This window comes from Mesocricetus auratus, unplaced genomic scaffold (genome assembly GCF_017639785.1).
Source record: "Mesocricetus auratus isolate SY011 unplaced genomic scaffold, BCM_Maur_2.0 Super-Scaffold_100038, whole genome shotgun sequence".
NCBI classification, from domain to species: domain Eukaryota; kingdom Metazoa; phylum Chordata; class Mammalia; order Rodentia; family Cricetidae; genus Mesocricetus; species Mesocricetus auratus.
Genome location: NW_024429216.1, coordinates 8,790,118 through 8,812,382, shown reverse-complemented (window position 1 = coordinate 8,812,382; position 22,265 = coordinate 8,790,118). Strand labels below are relative to the sequence as shown.

Below are 22,265 nucleotides of genomic sequence, written 5' to 3'. Positions count from 1 at the left end.
ACCGCCCGGCTGCTTTTTAGCTTTAAAATAATGCATGTTTACATGATCAGAAGACAATTTATGGGGGTGGGTTCCTGGGATAGAATTCAGTCGTTAAGACTGCCAGCATTTTTAACCCCCTTCGAGACAGGGTTTCTGTGTAGACCAGGCTAGCCTCGAACTCAAGAGATCCATCTGCCTCTACCTGCTGAGCACTGGGACTAAAGATGTGCCTACCCCTGCTGGGCAACCCATCTTTGACCTCCGACCCACCTCACCCACCCTTGTAAGGTTTGACTTGCTTCTATCATTACATCCAGCCTGGGGCTGTCATGAGGTGAAGTCAGGGAAAGGACTTTTGTGGTTTTTTTTTCGAGGCAGGGTTTCTCTGTATTGTTTTGGAGGCTGTCCTGGAACTTGCTCTGTAGACCAGGCTGGTCTAGAACTCACAGAGATCCATCTGCCTCTGCCCAGGATTAAAGGCGTGCGCCACCAACGCCCAGCGACTTTCCTGTTTCTAAACAAGGAGGAAACCTGCCCACCACAGGCTAGGTTAGAGGCTCTTAGGTAGGATGCAGAGCCCAGATGAGACCTGAAGGGATGACGGGGAGTTAAGTATTTCAGATAGTATGGCTGGCATGAGCAGTACTAGATACTGTAATGGCTCACTGTGGTCGGGACATCCAGTACTCAGGAGGCAGAGGCAGGGAGATCATTTGAGGTTTAAGCCAGCCAGGGCTGTAGCAAAACCTTGTCCCAAGAAAGCAAAAAATAAAGAGGGTGTGTGAGGCCATGGTCATCAGTGTCACGTCACGGAGGGCTTCCTAACCCAAATGAGTGGTTGGAGCCTACAGGGTTTGAGGAAGGGACCCAAGGAAAGGAACTGGAGAGCATAATGAGGAAGCTGGAGATGAATCCAGAAACAGTCGGAAGAGGAAGAACTGTATTAGCATTTCCCAGAGTGGTGGAAAAGACTCAGCTCCATCACGAGTGGTCAGCAGAGGGCGCTGCTGCCCAGCACGCACCTGCAAGAGCAGGACTTCTCAGACTAGGGACACTGAGGACCCCACAAGTTGACAGGTGCCTTTTAGGCAGACATGATCCCTCCTCAACCCTATAACTAACTACTCAGCCTTCCTCCTCCTTTGGCCATGTTGCAACCTAGGGCTTGGTGCACTGTGAACAGTATACATAGTCCTCATTGCTTCTGAAGACAGGGTCTGAGCTGTCCCTGCAGTTTATGTAACTGCAAGCCTCAGGGAACTGGGCATGCCACCACCCCTAGCTCTTCTTTTGGTAGGTTGTGTCCCTTTACAAGACTCCCCAGTTCCGACTAGGGGCTGGGCTGAGCTGCGCACAGCAGATCAGACGTGAAAGCAGCCGGCACAGAAAGAGGGATCCAGGAGACATGGTGGGCTGGAGTTCAACCCCAAAGCTCATGTTACTTTCCTCTTCTCCAAAGAGAGCCTTCCCATCACTCCAGGGCCTCTCTCTCTCAACCCTGGGATTGTCACTGGTTACAAGGATGTATTCCCTGGAGGGGAACCCGAGACAGGGACCAGGGCCACCCCTGCAGTGCTCAGGGTCCCAATACAGTCCAGGATGGTGACAGAGTAAGTGGCCAACACCTCCAGGGGAGGCAGTGCAAGCCGCCCTGAGAGTAGCCCCCAGGCCAGGCCAGACAACACACCCAGGGAAGGATGGCCCTGAACCAGCCTGGTCTCTTCCTTCCAGGTCCCAGCTATCTGTCCTGAAAGCAGCTGGGTTGTGTGAGGTAGAGAACCATTTTGTTTGAATGAATGAGTGAAAACCCCGTCGAAGGCCTCCCATCCCAATTAACGGCCAACTGCAGTAACACTTCAGGGTTTCAACCCTGCTTCCTTCCTGGTAGGAGGTGCCATGTCATTTATTGAAAGAAACTAAAACAAAACAGCGTAAAACATTTCTTAAGTGCAGTTTGCTAAATTCCAATTAAAACACGGGTAAAGGGAAGTGAGAATAGTCAAAGGGACCACTGTAAAACTTTAGGTCTGGTACCCCGAGGAGCACTGGAGGGAGGAGGGGGTGGAGGAACTTTAGCGTCTAGAGGGAAGGCTGCCCCACCCCCCACCTTCCCTTCACCCTCTCACCCACTTAAGCCCACCAGAAACTACCAAGACTCCTGGAGCAAAAGGTTTCAAGTTCAATAGTCACACTCTCTCCAAATACAAAAAGTTACAATCCAACAGAACACAGACGCTTGTGTGCAAAGTTATGGGGAACTCAGACATCATATAAAAAGTTAGGTTAAAGGTGATTTTGTTGCTTGTTTCGAGGGTGTGGCTCTTCCTCGGTTACCTGAACTCAGCAAAGAAGTAGTTATTTGATGAAGTATCAATGGCTGACCCACAGTAAAAACAAATTCTAGAAATTAAAAAAAGCATAATTACCAAAAATACGTCACTGCTTCCTCCCTATGCATTTTGCTTCTTAAACTTTTTTTTATTAAAATTTTTAAATTTTTTTTTAAATCCTGAAAAGTAGACAGTAAAACAGCTCCTGGAAGAATTTACAAGCAACTGCATGAGTCTGGGAAGCCAAGGGGCTAAAGCAGAGTGGGGAGGGCAGACAGGCGGGGTCTCCCCAGTCACTGTGGCCTCTCTAGGTCACCAGAGGAGAGGAGGCTTCATTAGTCAAAAAGGCAGGGAGAGGAGAAAGTAGGGAGGACACAGATGAGGGAAAGGTCACGGCTGCCTGTTTGAATTCAGAGAAAAACGCCTGGCCTGCACGAAGGGAGAAGCCCTCTGGAGGAAGTGGGCTAGGAGGCAGCCCTGGGATAACTCTGTCCCCAGCACCACAGGACTCAAGGGGGGTGGAAGGGGCCACGGCAGGCGCTGTAGAAGCCGCGGCACGGCCTCCGGAGGCGCCAGCACCGGCTACTGTGTGCTCGTGCCCCCCTGTGTGCTGCCCGAGTAGCCTCCGTAGTCGTAGTTCCCGTAGTAGGGCGGCCACTGGCTCTGGTTCTGATAGTACTGGCTCCACTGCTGGGCGTACTGGGGAGAGAGGGAGAGCATCAGGTTATCTCCCGCTCAGACTGCCCCTGCGCCCGCATGGCTCACCGCAGCACATGGGCCCTCTGACGAAAGCCAAGTGCTTTGCAAAGGTAAGGGCTGACCCGATGGCACCCAAACGGGCAATCAGGGAATGCAGTCCACCCGATGGCACCCAAACGGGCAATCAGGGAATGCAGTCCTGGTCTCCTGGCTGTTGGCTGTCCTTTGCAGATGTGGTGGCCCCAGCACCAACCTGGACTAGCACTTGGCACCCCTCACCACAGCGCCAAAGCAGAACTCAGCTCAGCCAGGGTGGCTCGCTGCACTGGGGGCCAGTGGCTACACACCAGTTACTTACTAGCCATGGGACTCAGTCTACCAAAAGCTTTAGATCACTAGCTCGAGGCAAGCAGTCACCCATGTTTCAGGAATAGGCAGGAAACCAAGTCTGAACACACACAAGAATGTTTCCAGAAGGCCCACTGGGAGGTCCATCTTGCACTTACCTGCTGATACTGGTTATAGCTGGGCTGAGGGTAGGTCTGGGCAGTGGGGGGTGGTGGTGGGGTATAGGGGGCAGGATTGTAGGGGCCGTAGCTCCCATAGTTGTAGGCAGGTGGTGGTGGAGGTGGAGGTGGAGGCGCGGTGTAGCCCTGGGTGTAGCCTCCTTGGCTGTAGGGCGGCTGGCTGTAACTAGGCTGAGAGAGACAAACGTTCCATGAGACAGACAGCACACACTGGCATGGAGGCAGGCTCCCCACAAAGGCCACTGCTAATGTGCGGGATGGGTCAGGCAGCAGCAGACCCTAGGCCTGAGCTCTGGGACCCCAGGGCAGCAGGGCACATGGCACTTCTAACCCTGCTTCGGTTCATAAAGCCGTCTCGGCACGGCCACTGCCTCTGGCCTATCACGGACGGCCAGTAAGCGTCTGCGCAAAGTGCTAGGCATTCGGTAAATGTGGCAGTGGTTCTCCATGAGATTCCAGGAGAAGAGCAGTAGCCACAAGTTACGTAGAGTGTGGTAGTTTGAATGTAATTGTCCCCCACTCTTCTTAGGAGGTGTGGCTTTCTTGGAGTGGGCATGGCCCTGTAGGAGTAAGTGTGTCACTATGGGGGTGGGCTCCGAGGTTTCCTATGCTCAGGATACCCAGTGTGACAGGTGACTTCCTGCTGTCTACAAGATGCAGAATTCTCATCTACTCCAGTATCACCTCGGCCCGAATGCTACCGTGATGATAATGGACTAAACCTCTAAAACTGTAAGCTGCCACTTCAATTAAATGTCTTCTTGTAAGAGTTGCTGTGACCAGGACATCTTTTCACAGCAATACAAACACTAAGACAAAGAGCTTAAAGAGCTTCTTATGTACAGGGTGGATGGACCATTCATTCATTCATTCATTCAATCTCATTAGCAATTCTGGCATTCTTTCCATTAGCTGGGCTAGGCAGATGCTCAGTAGTTAAGAGCACTGGCTTGCTCTTGTTAGAGGCCCTGGGGTTAGTTCCCAGTGCCCACAATGACATACAACTGTCTGTAACTCAGGTTTCAAGGAACTAAACACTCTCTGGAGGCACTGCAGACATGTAGGGCGCACGCGCGCGCGCACACACACACACACACACACACACACACACACACACACACACACACACACACACACAGCATTCCCGTATATAACATAAATTTAAATGATAAAAATTTTTTTGGTTTTCTGAGACAAGGTTTCTCTATAAACTTCCCAGTGCTGAGATTAAAGGCATGCACCACCATGACCCAGAACAATAAACTTTAAAAGTCAATCTCAGTGAGGTTGCTGGGTCAAGGCCACACTGCTATAAATGACTAACTTCGTAAGTGAGTTCCAGTCATGTCTGGTCCTCTATGGGAACACAGGGACCAGAGAGGTTAAGCTGTCTGTCCAAGATCACAAAGTCCATATGGGGTCTTGCCAAGCTCCTAGGAAATGTTCTGGCTAGATGGCAGCTAGGAAACACTGCTCCTGGCAGCGGCTCCCTGGCATGGAAAAGGTCCCAGGAAATGGCTGTGAAATAAAAGACTGCTCTGGTTTCATAGAACTGTAGAGCCCAGCACTGGCTTTCTAGGAACTAGCTGGAGCTGCTTGGGACCCTAGCCTCCCATGATGGGCAAGCGGTGACTTTACTGACCTCAGTGGTGTGTGTCTAGCCACGTCTAGTGTTGGACCCCGCTGAGTGTCAAAGGGGAAGGGGGACAGGCTGCAGGGAAGAGCGTACGACACACACGTGACCTCACCTGTGGAGGGCTGTAGCTGCTCACTGTGGGGGTGCTGGTATTGGCGCTGGAGCCAGGGATGTTGTTGTTTTTGTTGTAGGTGCTGGCCCCTGGGGGGTTCCGAGCAGGGCTGTAGCTGGGTGGCGGCGGCGGCTGCTGTGGCGGTGGTTGTGGTGGTGGTGGCTGCTGTGGCGGTGGCTGTTGCTGGGGAGCCCGGTTATAGCTGCCTCGGTTGTTAGAGTTGTTGTTATCCCGGTTGTTGTTACCCCAGCGGTTTTGGTTGTAGCCACCGCCTCCACTGCGGTTGAAACCTGCATTGAAAAATCACACGTGTAAGAGGCTACAACGCTGAGCTCACTACAGCAGGCGAATGCAGACAACCCGTTTGAGCTTCCCCAGGCCCTTGGCACACTTCCTCGTCCCTGCCCTGACACAACCCCCAGAGCTGCTGCTTGCAGACAGGCCTGTGTCTTCCTCTGGACTGTGGGCTGGCGAGGCACAGATTATTTTGGGTGTGTCCAGCTCTACACAGCTGTTCACCAAACTAGAAAGGGTGTTCGGGAAGGATGCTAAGCACCAGCAGGCAGCGGCAAGCGAGTCTATGCAGTGCTAACAGAAGTCCTCAAAGGCTGGCCAAATGGCTTCTCCTGAGCCTTTGTACCTGAACCCCAGCCCCCAACAAACCAAAAAGAGGCTCGGCAGGGGGCCCTTGCTGAGCTGTTTCCTTGTCTACACATTTGGGGTCATGCGGTCAAAGTCCCTTACTGAAGTAAGGTCTAGGGCATGTTTGCTTTTCTTTCTTTTTTAGGAAATTTTGTTTCAAAGACACACATGTAGTGAGTGAGTGTGCACACGCGTGCACGCGTCATATGTGGCTGCCGAGAACCAAACCTGAGCCCTCTGCAAACCACTGCGCCAGCCCCCAGCGCCACGTTTGCTAACTTAGGACGATACTTTATTTCAGATACCGCACTACTTACTAAGAATCTGGGCTTTAGCTCACTAGACTCCCAGCTCAACCTAGCTGTGTGATCATGGGCAAATTAACTGCTCTAAGCACTAAGAAACATTCTCCATCTGCTTTTAAACCAAAAGCAGTCCTAGTATTTGCCCTTTGTCAGATCTAGAGATGGAACCCAAGACTCCTCAGAGGAGCACATGGTCAGATGGGAGCACCAACAAGAGACAGCACTGTCCCGTGCAAATGGGCCAAGGGCTTCACAAGCAGCTGTTGGGAGGCCGGGCAGTGGGAAGGCTCCTGAGATTCCCTCACAGCCTGGCCTTGGAACGGCATGCTGGAGGAGGGAACGTCTCACCTCCTCGGTAGTTGCCGCCGCCGCCACCGCCTCCTCCTCCTCCACCGCCGCCTCCGCCACCTCCTCCCCGGTTCTGAAAGCCTCCTCGGTTGCCTCCGGGCGGGCCTCGGTTGTCATAACGCTGGAAACCGCCACCACCCCCACGGCCTCGGAAGCCACCACCTCTGTTGTCAAAGCGCTTTTCTGGGGGTGGGCCGGCCTTGCGGCCTTCCTCATTGTACTGCCTCACCAGCTTGTCTGCTTCCTCTCGCTGGAGCTCGATGAACAGAACCTCATCCAGGAAGTCCCCAACATCGGGCAAAGTGAAGTTGGCTAGGAGGAAGTTAAGTGGGGAGAGCAGGTCAGCACCTTCTGACACCTGGCCCTCCTCACCCTCAGGGCAGGAGCCCTGAAGGAAAGCGGAGTCAACAGCGCGGGTTGTGATGAGACCCCACAACTGCTTGCGGGGCTAACCGATTCCCTCCCTTTACCAAAGAGGACGTCGGTCCCTCCAGCCTCACCTTAAGGGGCTCTGGTGGCAAGCGCAGCCACGCCCCTCTTGTGTGCCAGAGGCGGGAGATAGTGCAGGCCTTCGGCTGGGTCTCTACATACAGTTTCCCTCATGACACCCATCCCATCTACCCTGAAAGTTCTTCCCAGACTGAGACCAGGGGCCTGCTCCCGCATACATGGTGATGGGACAGACAAAACAGAAACAAAGAGACCACAGAGAGAATCATCAGGAGCTGTGTGTGTGTGTGTGTACAAAGAGAGACCACAGAGAGAGTCATCAGGAGCTGGGTGTGTGTGTGTGTGTGTGTGTGTGTGTGTACAAAGAGAAACCACAGAGAGAATCATCAGGAGCTGGGGTGTGTGTGTGTGTGTGTGTGTGTACAAAGAGAAACCACAGAGAGAATCATCAGGAGCTGGGTGTGTGTGTGTGTGTGTGTGTGTGTGTGTGTGTGTGTACAAAGAGAAACCACAGAGAGAATCATCAGGAGCTGTGTGTGTGTGTGTGTACAAAGAGAAACCACAGAGAGAATCATCAGGAGCTGTGTGTGTGTGTGTGTGTGTACAAAGAGAAACCACAGAGAGAATCATCAGGAGCTGTGTGTGTGTGTGTGTGTGTGTGTGTACAAAGAGAAACCACAGAGAGAATCATCAGGAGCTGGGGTGTGCGTGCGTGCGTGCGTGTGTGTGTGTGTATGTACAAAGAGAAACCACAGAGAGAATCATCAGGAGCTGGGGTGTGTGTGTGAGTGCGCGCGCATGCGTGTATAAAGAGTCCTCGCTCTTGAGGACACTGCTGAGACGGCCCCAGGAGCATTTGTTCCTACCTTTCATTTCTAAGACAGCATGATCTGGGACATCTTTTCCTTCTTCGTCAGTTCTCTTTATTGTGCGGTCTTTTAGGTCCTCATCAGTCGGACAGATTACAATAGCTTTCCGCTGGAAGCCTTCAAATGGTCTCATTTTCCGTCTCTGGGCTGACCCATAAACGTTAGTCTACGGGGAGGTAAGAAGGGCATTATGTAGGCAGCACTCAGAAAGGCGTACAGGGACCGCCCCGACCGACACATGAAGTGATGCCCAGATGAAGTGACTTAGGAAACACACAGCTGCTCTCCCAAGAGCAGGCTCTCCTTGTTACTGGTGTTTGTCACCAGCCCCGCAGCTCACGGGTCCTCCCCCTGCTCTCAAAGGGTTATGTGCTTGCAGTAAAATGTTCAGACGTGGAAGAACCTCTCCAACCACCCAGCATCAGCCAGAATTCTCAGAGACAACACTGGGCTTCCAATGGACATTTGCTGAACTCCTTTTATCTTGCTTAATATGAACAGGAAATCTATTGTATGTACTCTTCGGAACTCCTAATCCTCCTGCCTCAGCCCGAGTGACAATATTACAGCATTATAGTTCTGAATTTTTTTGTTTTTTTGTTTTTTCGAGACAGGGTTTCTCTGTGTAGCTTTGGAGCCTGTCCTGGAACTCGCTCTGTAAACTAGGCTGGCCTTGAACTCACAGAGATCCGCCTGCCTCTGCCTCCTGAGTGCTGGGATTAAAGGTGTGTGCCACCATGTCCTGCCTAGTGTTTTTTCTCTTTAACAGTCCATCCATGGAAAGGACATAACCCACTCGTCTTTCTGACACTGTGTAAACTGCTTTCGTCAACACCTTAAACCTCTCATGATCGTCTAAAACACTGGCCTTATGCCTAAGTCTATCTAAGGAGAGCGACAGACTGACAGCCTGTGCTGTTCCGAGGCGCAGCTGCCTCCTGGGCAGGCGTTGGCAGGATACATGCAATGAGAGCAGCAACAACAACGTTCATGCGCCAGTCAAGTCCTTTGCCAGGCTAGGGAGGACTAAATGGGAGGATGAACAGAAAGCACGACAAAGTCTGAGTGGCAGCTCTCAGGCAGGAAACGCCCTGAAGAGAGGTGTAGCTTGGCAGAGCCTGGCCCGATGTCAGAGCTTCAGCCTGCTTCTCTGTAAAACCAACGACTGGATTTTGTACTTTCTTTCTGACCCTGTAAGGGCAAACAGTATGAGAGCCTCAGGCCCACTACCGTGAAGATGGAATACGTTCATGTCAGCTAAAGCTCTGGGCCCTGGTTCACTTGAGAACGGTCGTCACTGGGTGGGTGCTGTGGGTGTTTACACCCTGATGCTGACTTGAGGCAAAGGGAAGGTTGAGCTGCAGCAGTCTCCCAAGTGGACAGACAGTGAGGCAGGGCAGACGAGCACAGGCTCTGGAGGAGGAGCTGCGTGAGAAAACCCCGCTGTGCCACTGAGAATCCCAGTCTGCAGACAAGTCCCCTATTAGCCTGCACGCCAACTGCAGCTGAGACCGGGTCACTGCGCCCTCCTGCTGGCGTGCGGCACACAGGGTGGACATCTCAACATACGGCCAACAGTCATCCGAGAGGCTTCCCAATGCAAACCCCAGGATAAAGTCACACTGAGCACCAGATGGCACGAGGGATCTTTTTTTCAGGGTGGCAGAGGCTGAGGCGCCATGACAGAGCGGTAGGAGATCCAAACTGTGGGTGCAGCTGTTTTGGGTCTCAACCAACAAGCTCCCCAAGACCAACCTACAGACAGGCTGACTCCCAGAGCTTGAGGGAAGTGCAGAGAAGGGGTGGGAGGCGGACACCCACGTACTGTGGCCTTGAGTGGCAACCGATCCTAAGACGCCAAGTTAGAGTTACAGCGGTAAAGCCAGGTCCTTGCCGTTGCACTCCTTCTCAGCACCAACACTAAAAGCAAAGCTTCCCTCAGTAAAACTATTAAGTTTCCCCCTGACACAAAAGTCCGAGAGGGCATCGCGTCCATACTATTTGCTGATTACTTGGTCCATTACATCTGGCGCCCACAAATGACCCTGCTCCCATTCCTCTAACCTGGGCGGGCAAAGACAAACCCACTCTGGAGTCTGCCAATGCACACTTGCCCTGTCAAAATTCCAAAGGGACAGAGAGGAGTAACCCCGACAAAAGGGCCAATCCCTGTACTTTTACAAGATGAGAGGGGTGAGGGGGCAGAGTAGACTGGACTCACAAGTGGCTGACATTTGCCTGGGATGAGGTGTGACTCTAAGGTAAAGAAGTACCGAGGACTCCTTGGTAAAGAAGTACCGAGGACAAGGAACGAGGACAGTTCTAAGAGTGTATCTTCTTCCCTGATGCTTTCTGGGCTTGGGGAAGAAAGGGGAGCCATACAAATCTCAGCTTTCTTGGAGGAAAGGGATGAACTTCTGGTGGCTGTTGCCAAAGCAAACAATGAGGTCAGAGCCCTGGGGCAAGCCCTACACTCTCTGGTCTCTGGGGGCTCTGGGGCTGTTGCTAGGAGACAAGAACAGCCAAGTCAGCTTTTCCAGATGGAGATTCACCACCCAGCTCCTGCTCCCCCAGTACCACAATGCTGGAGGATGTCAACTAGCTCCAAGAGAGAAGCCAGAGTCTGTTCTCAAGCTGCAGACTACCTCTAACCCCAGAAAGTGGGGCAGAAGGGAACGTGGTAGGGGCTTGATTGGACAGAGGGCACGAGGACATAGCAGACACAGCTGGTGACTTCTGGTGACATTCTGAGTTCTTTCAAAAAGGCCTACTGCTTTGATTGTCTGCTCTTTCTTGTCATATTCCACAGGGCAGCAGCAGCAGCCCGGCTGGGTTCCCCAGGAGCACATCTGGCAAAGGAAGCTTGTTTTGGGTAGAGTGAGGTGAATCCCAGTGGATGGAGCGTACACACATAGGGAGAGGACTGGTCTGAGACCAGGCACGAAGCAGGCTTGAGGCTCTGGGGACAGTGGGGTGGGGAAAGAAACTCCCCTTCAGTGCCTGCCAACAAGAGGCAGTTTACTTTGGGGCTCTACTCTAGCCCTAGGTTTGTGTCAAGAAAAAAAACGTGGCACCTGCCAACATGGACAGTTGTGGGCCCAGAACCACAGGTTGTATTCTGAATTAGGGTCTCACAATGCAGCTGGGTGGCCTGGAACTCTAAGATGGGCCTGCCTGTCTCCTGAGTGCTAGTATTTGAGCATGCAGCATCATGCTTAGCTAGAATCAAAGTCCTGAGTGTGACTAAGTGAGACTAAGTCAGAAAAGCAGTTGTACCCAGCCCTGGCTGATCACTGGCAGCCTGACATGGGCCCTGACACACTCCTGGGAGGCTCCCAAAGAATGTGTAGCCCCCAACTCCAGCTATCACTTAGAACTCAGCACTCCTGCTGTGTATCCTGTTTCTAGACCCTCTAATACCCTGGGGACAGGCTAGAAACCTCATTCTAGTGGCTTCCCAGCTCCTCCTCAGGCTTTCAGTAATCAGGCATTCTTAGTCTTGTTCCTTACCCCCACACCCCTGCACACGGGAACACGGTCTACACTGCTCCGAGGACAAGGGTCTGCTCTTCCATTATCTTGACCCAAGCCTAACCTTCTGAAGGTTTTTCCTAGTTCCCACTACAGACCCAACTACCCAGTATCCTGCTACTTCGGAAGTTACCCGTACATAATCTTGTCAGACTTTAGGGCAGGGTCCTTCCTTTCATGAGGTCTTTGTTTCTCCTCTAGTTTAGATCTATTCCCTCCCACTTCAGGGTTTCTCTGAACAGCCTTGGGTATCCTGGACCTTGCTATGTAGACCAGGTTGGCCTCAAACTCACAGAGATCCACATGCCCGTCTCCCAGGTGCCCACACATATCTGAAGAAGCTGCTGAGGTCATGACGGGATGAGAGCTGTGCCTATCCCATGCATTCCAGCGCAGGGGCTGGGGCCTGGCTACTCTGTCTCACCAGGCTAGTACACGGAGAAGCTGGCACATGTAACAGCTGCAGAAGAGCTAACGGCAGGGCTATGACGTGGACTCAGCATGTAGTGCTAGTCTCTTTAAGATAGCCATGCATTATATTATCAAAGCAACCCTCAGCCACAGCTAATGGGGTGGGCAATGCCAGGATCTGTTCTAAACCTCTGCTTACATTCATACAACATTCTCTTTCTCATCATCTCAATTTTTCTGGAACATACTCTTAGAGTTTAGGTTCTTGGCCTCACTGACCTAGAGCTTTAGTCCTTGGCTCCACCCAGCCTTGGGTTAACTAGAGAACTGTGTTCTTTACTTCGGAGGGTAGGAGCCTTTGCTTTATGCTTGGCCTGGATCTTATGGCCCGATGTGCATTCCCTCTGCGAGGCCAGCAGGCTGAAGACCACAGGCAATCTGGCACAGCCCCAGTCCTGACTTGGGCTCCAAACAGCACAGGGTGGGAAGGCTGGGCACAGCTCTACCTCATGCTGGCTGAACCCTGGGCAGAAACGGCACACAGTATGCTGAGTGTGCTAATTTGATTTGCCCAGTGAAACGAGAAAACGACAGACAAGGAATTCTTTCTGGGGACCCCAGAAGAGGAACCTTAGGGTAGTAACACAATTATGTGGCTTCTCAGAACAGTTAGTCCAACTGGGCATAGACAGACTAAAATCCCAAAGTAGTTTAACAAGGAGAGTAGGGCAAAGTGGGTTGGGGGGCAGTGAAAATAGTTTGACGGAACAACACTTGTCTAGTACTTGTAAGGTCCTGCATTCATTTTCCAGTACAAAGTAGAGAAGCCAAGGATCTCCAGAGAAGGCTGAGTGGACCTTTCTGACAGGGCTGACAGTGAAAAGCACGCATATGCTGTCCCCAAATGGTCTGTGCAGGACCTTCAGTGCATGTGAAGACAACATGCTTCCTGGGGATGTCCTTCTCAGGACGCCAGCCACCACTGCTAGTTACCAGCCACCACTGCTAGTCACCAACCACCACTGCTAGTTACCAACCACCATTGCTAGTCACCAGCCACCACTGCTAGTTACCAACCACCACTGCTAGTCACCAGCCACCACTGCTAGTTACCAACCACCACTGCTAGTCACCAGCTCTTTTCATCAAGCCTTTAAACTCAGGCCACCAAGTAGTCAGTGCCACATGTATGGGAGGCAAATCAGCCAGGCTACACTGTCTCTCTCTCTTCTCCCCCCTTCTCGACAGAGTTTTTCTCTGTAGCCGTGGTTGGCCTCGGCCACTGCCTGTCTCTGCCTCCAGAGTGCTGGAATTAATTAAAGGCATGCGCCACCACTGCTGGCAACTTACAGGTTCCAAGGCAGGCTCCAAAGCTATACAGAAAAGCCCTGTCTCCAAAATCCAAGAGAAAAACATAAATAAAAGAAAACAAGAATGTAAGGTTTAACTACAAATCCAGAGACAAGTAGTAAATATAAATACCCTCAGCTGCTACTCCATGAAGCCTAGACAAATGTCAAGTGCAATGCTATGTAGGCATCAAACATATGGAACTCATTAGACACAGGGATTCTAAGCTATTTTAGGCTTACTCTTTTGACAATGCTGAAACCATGCAAGTTTTTAATCCAACTCAAAACTGACCAAACCCCACCCTTAACTGAAATGTAGATAGAATACCATGAATTACACACGTGCTCCCCACTCATACAACTGTGCCCAGCAGCTAGAGCACCCCTGTTCCACAGAGCAGGTAGTGACACACAGCAGCTGACCTAGGTCCTATAGGTGTGGGCCCATTAGGCTCTCTATTTTACAAACTAGGGTGCCGAGATTCACAGGATAAAGTTGACTGCTCACAAACACAGAGCTGGCAGACAACAGAGTTGGGGGTCCAGCCTGTGAGGCTTAGACATCTTTGCCTCTCTAGGCTGGAGAAATGAATGGCTCAGTTAAGAGCACTGGCTGCTTTTCCCTAAGACCTGGGTTAGACTCCCAGAACCTACATGACAGCTCACAACTGTTTGTAACTCAGTTCCATGGGCTCTGATGCCTCTTCTGGCCTGTGTGGAACCAAGCATGCCAGTGGCATACTGATACACGCACAGACAAAACAGCTACACACATTAAAAACAAAACAAGACAAAAATAAAAACTATGGTCGGAAACCCCAGCACAGATTCAGTTTAGACAGCAATGGGAGGGGTCTGTAGCTATCCTCACGTATGGCGTGCCCTGGCCAGCACAGCTGCTACAGCACAGCATGGAGAAATGAGAAAAGGGCTGGAGGGGAAGTCCCATGCATCGACTGGGCCTCCTTCCTTCTCCCACGCTCGTCACAAGTACCTGATCTAGAATGTAGTTGCGTTTCTTTCGGGCAGCAATCTGAATGAGGCGGTTGAGGCACTGAGTGGCCTGCTGGATCAGGACATCCCAGCGGCCAGCATAGTTCCGCTGCCGACGCAGGCCCATCACCTGTGGGCAAGAGGTAACGAAAGGCAGGTGAGCCTAGGTATTGGACACACCCGAACGCTGGGAGATGAGTGAAGTGGCCCACAGGCCACCCTTACCCGCATCTTATCCATGATGGCATTGGTACCCAGAATGTTGTACTTCTTACAAGGGTTGGAGGCCGCGTGTTTGATGGCCCATGTGGTCTTGCCGGCAGCAGGCAGGCCCACCATCATCAGAATCTACAACAACAGGACAGGGAAGGGTGCTGTGAAACAGCAGCAGCATGTGGCATGGTGGCATAGTGCCACCCTGGCTTGATGGTGCCCATGATGATGACTCTGACCTTCTGGTTGCCTCTGGAAAATGGAAGCAATAGCATCTATCTCAGTGCTGCTGTTGGGAGTCAAAGACACGGCTTGTCAGATTCTGAGTCTAAGGTCTGTCATATGTAAGCACAAAGTCACGTCCCACCAATAGAATGATGACTTTCCCAGACTCTGGCAGGAGAACACAGACTACTGTAGACTCTCAAGAGTCTGAGAATGGGAACTGAGTTGTGCCCATAGGTCATGAACTTCATTTAATCATCACATTTAGAATTCAACAAAGACTACATGTAACCTGAATGCAGCAAGGGGAATGACTCTTTTTCGAGGTCACTAAAGTGTTAAGTCAGGTGTGGTGGTGCACACCTATAGTCCCAGCTATCGGGAAGGCTGAGGCAGGAAGATGACGGAGTCCAGGGAGTCTGAGGCCAACCCGGATAACACGGCAAGACTGTCTCAAAAAAAGTTGTATAAAGGGATTTCCACGTAGTAAGACACAGACCATAAAGTATGTAAAAGAACAGGACAGCAAATTACTTTTCACTCCAAAATCTTCAGATAAATTTATTTGGAAGGGGTAGAATTATGGGAAACCTATGATTTCTATACATTGCTTAATTTTCTAAAACAAATAAAAATGGCTCATGAGGAAAAAAAAATATTTTTAAATGTGCATTGTTGTTTTGCCTGCATGAGGATGTCAGGTACCCTGGAATTGGAGTTACAGACAACTGTGAATTGCCATGTGGTTGCTGGGAATTGAATCTGGGTTCCCTGGAAGAACAGCCAGTGTTCTTAACCGCTGAGCCATCTCTCTAGCCCTGAGAAATATATATCTTAAGAAATAAAGCCACGACTACATCATCTGGGATGCTAGGGTAGGACTACAATGAATTCAAGGCCAGCCTGTGCTAACGACCCTGGTTCGTTAAAAACAGACACAGGTCATCGGCACAGTTACCTGAATCTCTTATGCTCTTAGCCTGAGTGGGAGGGTGGAGTTGCTAAGCCTCTCCAAGAACACTGGGCAGCACAGTACACGGTTATGCTGTTCTGCTATGAGGAAGCCTATTTTCAGATTCAGGCCTTGCTGAAGAGTAGTGAAGTCGTTTCCTTTTGGAATGTCACCCTCAAAACCTTGTTTTTCAACTCCAATCTCAACCCCAAGGAGTTGGGACAAGGAAGGCCAAGTTTACTTAAATTTCTGTCCCCTTCTACAAGCTACTTAGTGCCCCTCCTCTGCCTTGGGTGGCTCTGGTCCCGCTTACCTCACACTCTGCTTTGCTCTTTGGTCCAACGGTGCCCCGGATCCGCTCACTGAGGGGAAGGTGCTGGATGAATGTGAACCCTGGGAGAATAGAGCAATAGGGCTCTGCCCTCTGCCCAAAGTTAAATTCCACAGCACAATTCTTCACCAGGACATGAGGGTAGAGGGCCTGACCCCCTAAGGCTTCTTTCTGGATTCGGAAGGCAATGCCCATCCACTTGCCGTTCTTAGTAAAAGAAAGTTCCACATCATTTCCACATTCAAAGTCCTAGGAGAGAAATCCAAGGGTAAGCTGGTGTGGTGGTGGCCACTTGTAATCACAGTAACTGGAAGGCTGAGGCAAGAGCAGCAGGATTGTAGACCAGTCTGGGCCACGTGAGGTCTTAAGAACAAAACTACAAACAAATGCTGGCACACTAACTGTAACTGGTAGCTTAAGACACCGGCACTCACAAATGGGAGTCAGTGCAGAGAGTAAACAGCCACTTTTCTGAACCCGGTGCGTTCTTCCGTGGTATATACACCAGTCAGGCAGCACCAGGTAAGTTCAGAGCCTCTCCTTACCAAAGAGCGTGAAACTCGTAACATATCTGAGTGCGGACTAAGGCAGAGGTTGCCTTGCCTTGTCCCCTAAACTGACAGGGCAGTCTATACAGACAGACGAGAAGCCAGAGCAGGCGCTTTAACAGCTGAACCCAACTAAAGACACATCCTTTTGTTCATTCAACACACACTCCAGGAGTTCTCATACTCCTCCTGGGACATGACTGTGCTGATCTGGATCCCCTGCAATCCAGGGGCCAAAGGAGACTCAAACAAGGGGTCTCTTCAGCATTATAACCCAAGGGTTTCTTGGAGAGAGCTTCTGTTAGGTCTTGACCAGTAGATGGAAATGAGCTCTGTGCACAAACCCTGTGGTAAAAAAATACAGGCCAGGTGCCCTGACACATAAAAGGCATCATTCAATTGTTTACTAAGTTGCTGAAGTTTAGTGGATCCTATTTTGTGACCTTAAGCAAACCATTTTATCTTGTTTTTCTATGGGGGGGAAAACGGTATCTGTGATGTAATACACAGGGTCATCATAAGAATATGGCAGGTTAGTGCATTTCACACAGAGGATGCATGTTGGCATTGTAGGTGTTAGGGTCTGGGGCTGGACTTGCAGGTGAGGAGCGCTGTGAAAGACTCTCCAGTTTACCTGTAGAGTTTGGAGTTATTGCTGATGGCGAAGCAGAGCACTCACTGACTTGCTTTAGTATAGTGGCCAACGCTGTTCTAGAAAGGTCGCTGTGGGTGCTGGAGAGGAGTTACAGTTAAGCTTCAAAACTCAGGGTGAGATAGCTGAGTGAAATACGCACAAGCTCTAGTCTCTGACAAAATGGTACAGGGTGTAGTATTCTTTCTGACATTAGGAGACCACCCTGAGCTTTCCTTCAAGGACCAGTGGAGAATCCATTCCTGAGGAGTTTCCTAGTTCTCTATCCGCATCCTCCAGGCCTGCTAATTCCTCACACACCACACGTCATGCCCATGCTGGGCAGACAGGTCAACACAAGCCCAAGGGAATCCTGCCTGCAGGACACCTTTGTTCTAGCATGGAAATGAAGGATGTGGGTGCCGCCTGCCTTGGGCACCACCTTTATTACAAGAACTTCCACAGTGCAAAGGAAGCAGCACCCACAGCTAACAGTCTGCCCACACAGCCGCCTGTCCAAGGCTGCTGAGGACACACCTCTGTGCCGCCTATGGCCTCAGTGACTCTCCTGCCTACTGCTGACATGCACCATCCGTCCCTTCCCCACTTAAAGGCTGCTGGGTCCTTTCTCTTTGTCAAGAGGTCTGGTACAGACACCTCCTGTTTCCCCAGACCCCGCAGAAACCCTCTAATAAAAAGGAGTCGCATGTGGAACCTGTCTTTAAACAGAGCTAGATTTTGTTAAGAATTGAGTATGAATGTTAAGGGGGAGAAAGATGCTCAAGAAAAGGGTGGGTGTGAACTTTTCAAGATAGGGCCCTCGCTGGTACAGTGGCTCCCACCTGCAATCCCAGTACTTGGGAAGTAGAAGGAGGAACTTGAATCCAAGTGAGCTTGAGATCCTGTTTCAAAAACTAACTAGTTGTAGCAGTACAGGCCTTTAATCTCAGCACACGGAAGGCAGAGGCTGGGGGAGCTCTGTAAGGCCAGTCTGCTCTTCATAGTGAGCTCCAGGGTAGCCAGTGAGACCCTGTTATTCCCCCGGCCCCCCAAAAAGTACTCACTGCTGTTCCTGCAGAAGACCTGGGTAACCTAGGTTCAGTTCCCTATACCTAATGGCAGCTACAAACTGACTGTAACTCTAGTTCCAGAGGTCCGATGCCCTCTTCTGGCCTCCACAGGCAACACGTGCACTGCATGTAGACATATATGTGTGGGCAACACCTCCACAGACACGAAGTAAATAATTCTGGGCCCAGAAAGACAGCTCAGGGGTTAAGAGCACTTGCTGCTCTTGCAAAGAACAATGGTTCAATCCACACGCAGTGCTCATAAACACCTGTGGCTCCAATTCTAGGTGACCCTCTTCTAGCCTCCAGGGATACCAGGCACATACATTCATGCAAAACAGTCACACACATAAATAACAATAATAAAGCTAAAAGCAAGGAAAAACTCCCCTGAAGTCTTTAAAGTAGGTAGGATGAACTGTGCAACACAGGATGAAGGCCTGGAATTTTCTACTGCCAGAAGTCCACAGAACATCATGCTGATGATAATGATCAAGGGTTTGGAAAACATGGTCACAACTTCTTGAAAGTGCGGTCCTAGTGGTAGCTGGCCATCAATATTTGAAAAAACAGGGCTGGTAAGTGCTTAGTAATGTACCCCAATTTGGTACCCAGACCCCGTGTGGAAAGAACTATGGTGGGTTGGGAACAGGAAGATCCCCAGAGCTTGCCTGTCAGCTAGCTTGGTCAGAACGATGAGCTCCAGGTTCAATAAGACTGACCCTATCTCAAAAAAGGAGGTGGGGTGGCAGGTTTGGTGCCATATGCTTTAAACTCCAGGACTAGGGAGTCAAAGGCAGAGGAAATCTCTCTAGTTTGAGGTCAACCTGGACTACATAGTGAAATCCCGTCTTAAATGTACACATGCATATTCATACCCTCCACTAGACGCAACTTAGCTAGGAAGAAACACTACATATGTAGCCCATTAGAATGCACAGACATATGTGACAGTGCTCATGTAAGCACAGCAAAAGCTGCTCGGGAGGGAAAGAAAGAGAGGACTGAATAGGGGTTCACATGGTGGGTCACAAAATGTCTGAGTAACCCTGGCAAGCGGCAAAACGGTAAGTATTTCCTTTGGCATTATCTCTACCTCTACCAGCAAACAACTATCAGGAAGCAATAGGAAGACCAGCTTCCAAAGAAGGAAACTCTACCACCTCTGTCCCACCATAAGATGAAAGGCTCAATCAGCTACGGTGGTGAAAACAATGACTACAGACAATTAAAAAAAAAAAGCCCCAATCAAAAACCGAGGGCCTTTAGGTTCCTCAAGTCCTAGAAAAAAGATCTTAAGGTACACGGGTAAGCAAAAGCTAGAACAAACATGCTACCTTTGGTGTTAACGAAGCAAAACAAGTGGCCTCTCTCTTGCATTCAGATTCCCCCTACAAGAGGTGGCTCCTGTGTGCAGCTGGGACACATGAAACAATGGGTGGGGCAGGAGATAGACATCCTTTTAGTCACACTAATTTAAAAATGTTTCCGAGTTAGCTCCATATCATTTGTGTGGACACTGGAAGATTGTCAGAAAATACTATTAAAGGAAAAAAACCGCATTCAAGACTACAGAATAGAATCGTCATTATTTTTTATCTAAAAAAGCTGTTTTATTAGAAAAGCACGGTATGGTGGCTGCATGCTTTTAATCCCAGCACTGGGATGCAGAGGCAGGTGAATTAGACCCTGTCCTAAAAATAGACAGACAGACAGACAGACAGACAGACAAAGGTCATAAGTGAGTTCCAGGAAAGCCTGTCTCCCTCACACGCAAAGGTCTTACAATACATAGGAAGGCTGGGAATCTGTTTCAGACTAAAGAAACTAAGGAAACAGAAAGCCACACGCCCTGGTCAGCTCCCAAACCAAAAAATCTTCAATTGCACTAAAGCAAGCCAATGGGACAACTAACATAATTTAAATGTAGGCTGATGGCAGTCACACCTTTGACAGTAGTACATCAATCTCCTATCTGGGAAACACTGTAGTTAAGATGGTAGACTTAAATATACACAACATATTAAGGGTAGGAATATGCAGCCTACTCTACTGTCAAATATAAAAAAGAGAGCACATGCGCACACACAAACACATACAGCAAAAGCGGTAAAAGGTTATGAAATTTCTTTTTCTTATTTTTTTTAAGTTTTTGTTTTGTTGTGGGAATGATAGGGTCCTTTTCTTTTGTGTTTTTACTTTCTTTTAAAAAATTGTTATTGTGGTAGTGATGCATGCCTTTAATCCCAGCACTCTAGAGGCAGAGGCAGGCAGATCTCTGTGAGTTACAGGCCAGCCTGATCTACTGTGTAAGTTCCAGGACAGCCAGAGCTACACAGAGAAACCTTATCTTGAGAAATAAAAACCAAAAATTTTATTGATTTTTTTTTCAAGTCTCAAGTACTAGGCTAATCTTAACCTTACTATATAGCTGAGGATGACCTTGAACTTAGGGTTCTTTTGCCTCTACCTTCTGAGAGCTAGGATCATAGATATCACCGTGCCCAGTTTCATGAGTTGATGACAACTGAACCCAGGGCTTTGCGTACTCAACACGCACTCTATCAGCTTGAGTTGCTGCCCCAGCGTCTCTAAGCATGAAATAATTGTACGTAAAAAAACAAAACAAAACAAAAAACCCAAAAGACAAAAACCAGAGGAACTTTCTTTCAAAAGGAGTCATGTGAACAAACACAGACAGAAGATAAGATCCCGAGGACACATCCTCTGGGCAGCCCCTTCCTTTGGGGCCTCACAACACAGTCCCAACTGTATGAAAGGGCACCAGTGAGCACTTACTGTGTGCTTGCAATGGGTTGAAACTCAACAAAAGAGGTAAGTACAAAGATTCTTATTTGGAGACTAAAAGGGAAGTTGTCCACGGCTGTGAACCTCAGAGCAAGAACTGAGCTCAGCAAGTCTGGCTCCAGAGCCAAAAGCTACCAGCCAATCATTGATGGCTGCTCACCACTCTCCAGAACTATCGAAGCAGCACAGGCACCCTCTCTCTATCTGCTGTTCCTGCTCTGCCAGAGGGCAGTGCATGACAGGAAGTCAGCTCAACTAAGCTCAGTTCAAAAAACAGTTTGGAAGATAAGGTGATGCCATCAGGGGCCAAAAGCCAACACAGTGCCTTTGAAAGCAGACTGGCTATTTCCCAACAGAGGGAAGAAATTCTCTAGTTTGGTAAGAAAATGTCACTGTGGTAACCATACACAGAGGGAGCTGTGGACCCTCGAAGTCCTCAAATCTAAGGGACCACAGGCAGTTCTGCATAAAGATAAGAAGGGAAAGGATGGCACAATCTCACACACATCAGTAACCCCTACTCTGGAGGAGACAATATCAAACCATCAGAGACAACAGCATGGAGAGTGGCTGGGTAAGCGTAGACAACGATACAGGTACCCTGAAAAGTCTACATCAGGCACCTGGCCCTGCCAATTCCCACAGGCTGCCAGCACTCACCGCAAAGCAGCCAATCACATCGTTCTCTGCAAATTTGTCTCCGTAGTTTTCAAAGCGGCTATTGGTAGACTTCTTCCCTGTGCCTCCATAGCCATAGGAAAAAGGCTCTTCACCTGAAGGAAGGCACAGGCAGGTTAAATCTCTGATGGACACAACACCTTCACAGCTGCCAGTCATTGTCGTTACTATTTTGAGACAGACTCACAGTGTAGCCCTGGCTGTCCCGGAACTCACTCTGTAGACCAGGATGACCTCAAACTCACAAGTCCACCTGCCTCTGCCTCCCAAGTGCTGGGACTAAAGGTGTGTGACACCATGTCTGGCCACTAACACCATTTCAAAACTAAGACAAAGATAAAATGAGATGACCACTTTTTCCTCTTGAATAGGTACTGCAGAAGGCCCAGGCTGGCCACATTCTCAGTCCTCCTGGACAGCCAGGACTTAGTTTCTCTCCACCTGGTTCTGACCTACCAGTCTTTTGTTTGTTTGTTTTTTTTTTTTGAGATTGGGTCTCATATAGCCCCAGCTTGCCTCATTGTAGAGCCAGACCTGTCCTCAAACTCCGATCCTTCTGCCTCCACAATCCAAAAGCTGGGATTCCAAATGTGTGTCACCACTCCTGAACTGATTCTTCTTC

General features: G+C 49.9%; 1 protein-coding gene across 2 annotated transcripts in view; it reads right to left on the bottom strand.

Annotated features, from left to right (window-relative positions):
* Positions 1-1,860: 1,860 nt before the first annotated feature.
* Hnrnpul1 (heterogeneous nuclear ribonucleoprotein U like 1) overlaps positions 1,861-22,265 on the bottom strand; it is a 34,772-nt gene continuing 14,367 nt past the window's right edge. For both annotated transcript variants that reach the window (XM_013125603.3, XM_013125602.3), the window contains exons 7-15: positions 21,626-21,738; positions 15,891-16,157; positions 14,413-14,535; positions 14,189-14,317; positions 7,898-8,066; positions 6,582-6,893; positions 5,287-5,576; positions 3,518-3,709; positions 1,861-3,011 (exon numbers count right to left, since the gene is read on the bottom strand). In XM_013125603.3, the coding sequence (XP_012981057.1) occupies positions 2,895-3,011; positions 3,518-3,709; positions 5,287-5,576; positions 6,582-6,893; positions 7,898-8,066; positions 14,189-14,317; positions 14,413-14,535; positions 15,891-16,157; positions 21,626-21,738 (1,712 nt within the window). In that variant the 3' untranslated portion in view covers positions 1,861-2,894. The remainder of the gene's footprint in view (positions 3,012-3,517; positions 3,710-5,286; positions 5,577-6,581; positions 6,894-7,897; positions 8,067-14,188; positions 14,318-14,412; positions 14,536-15,890; positions 16,158-21,625; positions 21,739-22,265) is intronic.